At 57.7% G+C, this 8,228-nt stretch overlaps 1 protein-coding gene across 1 annotated transcript; it reads right to left on the bottom strand.

Annotated features, from left to right (window-relative positions):
- Window positions 1-568: 568 nt before the first annotated feature.
- Window positions 569-6,825, bottom strand: MTFP1 (mitochondrial fission process 1). Its single transcript, XM_020996713.2, has 4 exons — window positions 6,531-6,825; window positions 4,353-4,480; window positions 3,855-4,087; window positions 569-1,311 (listed from the first exon to the last, which is right to left on the bottom strand). The coding sequence occupies exons 1-4, from the start codon at window positions 6,823-6,825 to the stop codon at window positions 1,239-1,241; spliced, it is 729 nt and encodes a 242-aa protein (XP_020852372.1). The 3' UTR covers window positions 569-1,238.
- Window positions 6,826-8,228: the final 1,403 nt, after the last annotated feature.

Genomic DNA, 8,228 nt, shown 5'->3' with positions numbered 1-8,228 from the left:
AAGCTCCCCCAGTCAGAGAGCACCCCACAACATCTGGGGGTCCCACCGGAGCCAGGGCACTTCCCCGGCTGGCTTTGGCTGAGCCTGGAGGGCTCCAGTCCCCGGCTTCTGACCCAAATCCCTCCGGCCCCAGGTGAAGCCAACAGAACCTTTCTCAGAACAATGGCTTGAAATTACAATAAAATTTAAAAGAATAATCTGCATAATAAAACTTGAAATACACAAGATTACCAAAAAAGCAATTATCCTGGCAAAGTCAAAATAGTAAAAAACAAAAGGTCCCGGATGGCAGGGTAAGGGTCCCTGTCTAGTCAGAGTCTAAGATCAGTCTCCAGGACCTTTCGCGTCCTGACCTTTCCTTCTCGGACATTCCCTGTGCTAACGGCTCTCCAGCTGACCTGCTATACTCACACAGATAACGGTGAACTTTCAGGCAGCCAGAGGTGAGGGATCTCTGGGTGGGGCCCTCGGGCATCTGCCCTGCCCAGTGCTCCATAGGGTAGATTCGAAGGGTGAGGGAACAAGAAAGCTGGCCTGCCCACCCACTCCCATGAACAGAAGAGGCGAATTCTGCCGGACGTGGATGGTGTTTATTGAGCACCTTGAGAAGGCGGCCACCCCGAGTCCTGCATGGCCACTCCCCGGGCCCTCCTCTGGGCAGCCTCCCCCAGGACAGAGCCGCGGGAGGGAGGGGTCTTCCCAGCTCTCCACGATTAGGTCACAGTATCCTGGGCTTCCCTCCCTCCCGGCTTCCAGAGAGACCACCACCCGATCTGACCGGCATTGCACGCTCCCCAAATTCTCCCTGAGCAACTCTGGGCAAATCTTCCCTCCCTGAGCCTGTTTCCTCATCCATGAAATGGGGCTAATAACACTGGCCGCTAAGTCCCCTCAGAGTTGTTTCGGGGGAAAGCACTTCATAAATGCTAAAGAAATGGGGCAGGGTGTGGTGGGGGGAGGGTGATGCTTCTTACACAGTGTTAGTTGGGGGGGGGGGAGAAACCACAACCCAGCAGTCCCAGGAACTGGCTTGACCACTGACTTCACAGTAAAACCTAGGGAATGTGCTTCCCTCCACTCTGGCCATCAGTCTCCTCCTCTACTGAATGAGGGGTTGGACCAAATGATCTGAGCTCCAACGATTTCAGGTCCCCAGGCCCCCACTTTGGAGGTTCCCAGGAGGATGGGACATCAGTTGGCATGCGGGCAAAGCTGGGCCCAAGGCAGGGCTGGAGGCATCAAGAAGAGCTGGGCTTCTCATGAGAAGGGTAGAGTTTGCGGAGGCTGGAGTCCATCAGGAAATCCACTGACCTGTGGAGAGACACAGAGGCAGGGCTTGGGACGGCCAGTGCTGTGCGGCCAGCCTCCTTACAGGTCGCTTTGGGTGGGGAAAAAAAATCCAACCTCCCCATTTTACAGAGGAGGAAACTGAGGCCCAGGCTCACCCAGAGTCCCACAGCCACTGGGTATCTGAAGCAGAATTTGGAACCGAACTCAAGTTTCATGATTCTATCCACTGCACTACCCAGCTGGGCTGCTAGGTGGCGCCCTAAGGCATAGAGCTCCCAACTTGGAGTCAGGAAGACCCGAGTTCAATCCGGCCTCAGACACTTGGTAGCTGTGTGACCCTTCTTGCCTCAGTTTCCTCATCTGCAAAACAAGCTGGAGAAGGAAATGGCAAACCACTCCAGTATCTCTGCCGAGAAAACCCCAAATGGGGTCATGGAGAGTCAGACGCCCCTAGGTGCCTCATTCCAAGAGGCAGCACCTTCCACTTGGAAAGCATTAGGAAATTCGTCCTGACGTCGAGCCTAAATCGGCTTCTTTGCCACACGCACCCACGGTTCCTAGTTCTGCTCTCTGGGGCCATGCAGAGCCGTGCCCATCCTTCTTCCAAGTGACCATCCCTCGTGTCTCTTCTAAGCCTTCTCCTGGCTAACTCGGCCTATTCATTCACCCAAACCTCCTACACCATGAAACGCAAGGCCCTCCTCCCCCTGGCTGCCCTCCTCTGGCCCCTCTCCAGACTTTATCTTAAACCACAATGCTCGGAGATAAACCCAAGGAGGTCTGCCCAACGCACACAGCAGTGAGTAGCGCCTTCCTCCTCCAGGAAGCCTGGGAACCAAAAAGCTACCACTCTGCTGAGTTACTGAGCTGGAAATGTCCGTAAGAGAAGCCAGTGGTCATCAGAACTGGCGTGTAGCAAACACACACACATACACACACACACACACTCACACACACATACATACACACACTCATGCATATACATACATACACACCACACATATACACACATATATCCACATACACCCACACACATATACATACACACACATATCCACACACATGCACATATACACACTCATACACACACATATAAACACACTCATACATATACATACATATACACATACACACACACTTACATACACATACTCACATACATACACACATTCATGCATAGACATACACACTCACACACATACACACATATATCCACATACACGCACACTCACACACATATACATAGACACACATATATCCACACACATGCACACATACACACTCATACACACACTCACACATATATACACACACTCATACATACACACACACACACACACACACACTGGTTCCTTCCCTAGTGCCTTCAGCCACGCTCAGGTCCCCCTCATCCTTAGCCACACCAGACGTCCAAGCCCTGCCGCCATCATTCTGTATCTCAGCTCCCTTTCTCACACAAATTCGCTGCCTCCCCCTCCTCTCCTCCCCGTCACTCCTCAACTCTTGCAGTCTGACTTGCAAACCGCATGACTGCACAGAAATTGTCCTCTCCACAGCCATCTCTTCCCTGGCAGGTCTGATGGTTTTTTCTTCATCATTATCCTTCTCAGACTCTGGGCTGCCTCTGACCACCCACGCCTCCTTGGAGTCTGGGGCACTTGGCTTTCTCCCCGCTCTTCTCCGGCCTCTCTGCCTGCTCCTCCTCAGTCTCCTCTGCCGGCTCATCGTCCCTACAGGGACCACCAGCCGCAAACGGTTCCCAAAGCTCCATCCTACGCTAAGCCTGCTGGTCCTTTCCTTTGAGCTGCGCTGGTCACCTCAGCAGCTCCTGTGGGTTTCGCAGACGACTCAGATATACCCAGGTTTCCATCCAGCCTCAGTGTCTCCCCTGGGCCTCTGTCCTGCCCCACCAGCTGCCCATTGGACGTTTCTAAGTGGACATCCCACAGATAGCTGAAACTCACTAGGTCTCAAACCGAACACCCCCCATCCTCCCTTCTTCCAAACATCCCTCCCGATTCCCAGGTCTGTAGCCGTAGAGCATCCTGGACCCTTCCTTCTTCCTCAACCCACTTACCCAACCCTTCTGCTCATGTCCTCCTCCATCCCACTCCCACATCCATCCCTTCTCTGTACCCATCCCCTCCCCACATGGCTGCATCAGCCATGCATCTCCCTGCCTCCTGTCCCTCTACCCCAGTCTATCCCCCACGCTGCTCCCAGATTTTCCTCAAGCACAGATCTGACCATGGGATGCCCCTACCTGACCACCTTCAGTGGCTCCCTATAAACCTCCTCCTCCTGGCTGGGACTGTAACGCTCAGCGCCTGGCCACCGTGCCTCACCTGCCTCCTCCCTGGACCCTCCCTGTGCCACACTGGCCCTGCTCTCATGGGTGACACCCCTCCACTCAGAGGTGGACCGGCCGGCCAGGCTCCACTCCTCTCCTGGCTGGGATTCCGACGCTCGGCACTGAGCACAGGCCAAGCAGATCTCTAAAGATGGTGGGAAGAAGCCCAGTGATTCCCAGCAGTGCCACCCCTGGGTGAGGGCCCTATGAGCACCTGTCGATGGGGTGAATGATGACAGGTATGGCCATCAGCCCCAGGGCTGTGGTCGTCCACTTGCAGGCAGCCAGAGGCCAGCTGGTGGCTCTGCTGAGGACATAGAGAGAAGTGGCGCACAGACGGTTGATGGTGAAGCCCGGGATGGCCACAGAAGCCAGCGCCTGCCAGACAAATGTATCGACCACGGCCACCGCTATCTTGGTGGTCCTGCCCGACTCTGGGCTCAGGGCCTGTGGGGAGAACCAAACAGGAAAGCTGCCGGAGCATGTGAGGGGGCCCCCTCTGGGCAGGGGCTGTAGGGCTAAAAGGGGCGAGGGTCCACCAGCATCACTAAGAGGGACACTCCCAGGGCAGTGAGGAAGGAATAACGCAGTCCCCAGGAGCAGGGAGTACGTGGTTGGCGGGAGAAGTGTCCACAAAAACTGTACCACGTGTGAGGATGGGGTGGGGTGAAAATGGGTGGTACCACGTGGAGCAAACTGTCCCTGTACTCACAGCTCCGGTCTTCTTGCCCTTGTCCACAGCATCGGCCACCACATAGGAGCTGGCCACCCCGTAACTCAGCCACACCATGGAAGTGGGCACAATCGATCTGAAGGCCTCTCCCACTTCATTGGCATAACCTGGAAGGGACAGAGGCTTTGTTCATGAGCTGACTTGGGGCTTTCTTGGCAAAGATCCTGGAGTGGTTTACTATTTCCTTCTCCAGCTCATTTTACAGATGAGGAAACTGAGGCAAACAGAGCAAAGGGACTTGCCCAAGGTCACGCACCTAGTAAATGTCTGAGGCTGGATTTGAACTCAGGTCTTCCTGACTCCACTCTATCCAATCCTCTTTGAGAAGGGGCAGAAATAGGCAAAAGGTTGGAGGGAGCAGGAAGAAAGAACAGAATGAGGTCAAAAGTCATGGAGGAAGAAGCCTGGCTTGGCAAAAAGTGGTGAAAAGACTGGGGGAGACCTGTGTCTCCCTCCCCTCCATCTGCAGCTTGGGGACCTAGAGAAGGGGGGCTCCCAGAACCCCCCACGCTCTGGGCAAACCCCTTCGGTGGTCTGGAGAAGTCTCTGGGCCACTTCTCAGAACGTCTTTAAATGCATAAAATAAAATGCAGGGGCAGAGAGGTGGCACAGTGGATAGAGCACCGGCCCTGAAATCAGGAGGACCTGAGTTCAAATCAGGCCTCAGACCTGATACCAGCTGTGTGACCCTGGGCAAGTCACTGAACCCCAATTGCCTTAAAATAAAAATAATAAAATAAAACATACAGGATTCCAAAGGAAGCCACTCATTCTGAAACACAGTTGTTAAAAATTAAAAACCCAAAGCCATATGCCCCAGGTTCAGAGCCCCTGCTCCAGGCTCTGCCTCGAATGCGATGGGGGGGGGGAGGGGGCTGGGGAGAGCAGGCCCAGGTGACTCCTCCCCTGTGTCCTTCCAAAAGGGGAGATGGGTGTCAGGGAAAGGAGCCCCCAAGTCTGAGCTCTGCCACTAACTGGGGGGGGCACCTCCTCCTGGGGTGACCCGGCTGGTGGCTTTGTTTCTTTTGCGAGGGGGGGGCGTCCCTGGTCACCAGCCAAACCTGTTCCTGACCCTTACTTTGAGCCCTGGCCTGATTCACCATACCCCTCCTAACGGGAGTCCCCTCCCCCACCCCAGTCCTCCACTCACTCTCGGCTCCAGCCCCGGCCCCCTCGAGTTGTCTGCCCAACTGTACCAAGCTGGGGCGGGGGTAAGGGGGCTGGGGGGACTTCCATTTAGGAAAGGCAGGGTCCCCACTGCCTCCCGGCTTGGACTCAGAAGGTTAAGTGCCCCCCCCTACCCCCACCCCGGCTGCCGCAATTTGGCGACTGGAGAGGCATAATAAACAATGCACAGAAAAGTGAGAACAGGAAAGGATTAGGCCATGGAATGTCAGCGCTGGGAGAGACCCTGGGACACAGAACCCCAGAACCGGAGAGACCCTGGGGCACAGAACCTCAGAACGGGAGACCCTGGGGCACAGAACCCCAGAACCAGAGAGACCCTGGGGCACAGAACCCCAGAACCAGAGAGACCCTGGGGCACAGAACCCCAGAACCGGAGAGACTCTGGGGCACAGAACCTCAGAACGGAAGACCCTGGGGCACAGAACCTCAGAACAGGAGACCCTGGGGCACAGAACCCCAGAACCGGAGAGATCCTGGGACACAGAACCTCAGAATGGGAGACCCTGGGGCACAGAACCCCAGAACCGGAGAAACCCTGGGGCACAGCACCCCAGAACCAGAGAGATCCTGGGACACAGAACCTCAGAACGGGAGACCCTGGGGCGCAGAACCTCAGAATGGGAGAGACCCTGGGGCACAGAACCTGAGAACTGGAGAGACCTTAGGTCACACAAGGGACCTTAGAACAGGGAATGTCAGAGCGCAGACGGACCTCGGGATGTCCAACCGCCAATGTCAGCGGTGGAGGAATGTCAGACCTAGAGGTCACCGGCCGCAGAGAGGGGGGCAGTGACTAGTCCAAGGTCACCAGCAGCCCGGGCCGGTGCCCTGCCTCCCAGTCCGCATTCCCGGCGCCGCAGGGCTCCCCGGGCTAAGCTCGATCGCCCGGTGGGCTGGCGGGCGGGGCGCCCCTCCGGCCCCTCCCACGACCCCCGCCCGGCCCGGGCCGGCCCCCAGCGGCGCGCTCACCCAGGTAGCGCACCCACGTGTCGCGGTAGAGGTCGGGCTGGGCATCTCGACAAGAGTCCGGCATGGTGCGCACCGGGATGGGGCGGCCGCCGCGCAGGCCACTGCACCGGACGTTCTCTCCGGCCACGCCGGCCGGGGAGCGTCTGCAAATTACGCGCCGGCCACACGCGCGCGCAAGCACAGATGCACACACGTGGGGGACCCAGGCCCAGACCCGGACACGCGGAAGGAGGTTGGGAAGCCGAGGCCCCGCCTCCGGGGCGGTCGGAACGCAGAGCCCGCCACCACTCCCCATGCTCCCCCTGGTCTTCCGAGCTCGATCCCTTCCATGTGTTTTTGCTCCATGCTGGAGGAGGGACTTGCCCAAGGTCACACAGCTAGGAAATTGCGAGGTCAGAATTTGGCTTTTACGATGAAAAGGTGCCCCAGAGGTCATCTGGTCGAGTCCAACCTCCTCATTTTACAGAGGGGGAAACTGAGGCCTAGGGAAGTTAAGTGGAACTTGGGAGTCAGGAAGACCATCTTCAAATCAGGTCTCATACCGTGTGGCCCTCGTACCTCTCCGAGCCTCAGTTTCCCCATTTGTAAAATGGGGGTGGTAGACTGGAGGACCCCTAAGGTCCTTCCGGCTCTAAACCTATGGTCCTGCGATGCATGCAGGCTGTCACAGAGGCCGCATTTGAACCCAAGCCCCGTGAGGCCACGGCCAGCACCTTCTGCGGACAAGGAGGCCGAGCCCGTCACGCTGTGTCCCCAGAGCCCAGCAGAGCTTCTTGGCGGCTAATCTGGGCACCCTGCCTCAGTCTACCTCCTGCACCCTGGGGACCTTCCAGCCTCAGGTGCGGGGCCTCAAGAGATGCAGGGAGGCTGGGGGGACATCGGAAGACTGAAGGGCGTAGAGATGGGGGGCTGGGCAGCTCCCAGGGCGCTGAGGAGGGGACCCCCAGCCTGGGGGCGCCTGCATGGCACCGGCCCCCCCCTGAAGAGTTAGCGTCTGCAGGAGGCCTCTCCTGACCCCCCCCATTACAGGTTCATGATTGCCGCTGCACGCACCCACCCCCCAGCTCCTCCAGCGCGCCCGATCTTTATTTTTTAGCCTGTGTCCACAGTGCCTGGCGTTTACACAGAAAGCCCGGGGAGGGGAATCAGGATCCTGGTGGGTCTGGAGAAATGAGACGCTTGAACTAGGCCCCTCCCACGAGGCTGGGGGCGGGGGAGGGGGTCCTGCGGGACCCAGAAGGGCACTGGGGAATCCCGGGGAACTTTGTGGGTCCGAGGGACTCAGGCGGTCTGAATTGCGGGGCCTGGGCGGGACTTGGGGACGACAGGCAGAGGGGTTCCCGAACCCCCAAAATGGAATTCGGAGACAGTCCCTAGAGCCACCTAGCTACCTTCAGCTAGGTTCCCCCTCTCCCCACCCCTCAGCCCCGAGTCCCGCAGAGCCTGCCGCAGCTGCACGTCCCTAGGTCCTCCCAGACCACGTGGGGCCACCTCTACGCACAGCCAGGCTCTAGTGGTCCGGGGGCGGGACTTCCGCCCTCACTTGGAAGCCCACACTTGTTGCTCTCAGTAAATATGGTGAGATCACACGCCCACCAGCCCATCCAATGACAAGAGCTCCAGCGCGCAACCGCACCCACTCATTTCCCGTAGAACCGCGGAAGGCTCTGTCCTTCGGTCGGTGATCTCAGCGTTTGG

Source organism: Phascolarctos cinereus, unplaced genomic scaffold (assembly GCF_003287225.1).
Source record: "Phascolarctos cinereus isolate Bilbo 61053 unplaced genomic scaffold, phaCin_HiC Scaffold_4;HRSCAF=312, whole genome shotgun sequence".
Lineage (NCBI taxonomy): Eukaryota > Metazoa > Chordata > Mammalia > Diprotodontia > Phascolarctidae > Phascolarctos > Phascolarctos cinereus.
This window is presented reverse-complemented; position numbering and strand designations above follow the sequence as displayed.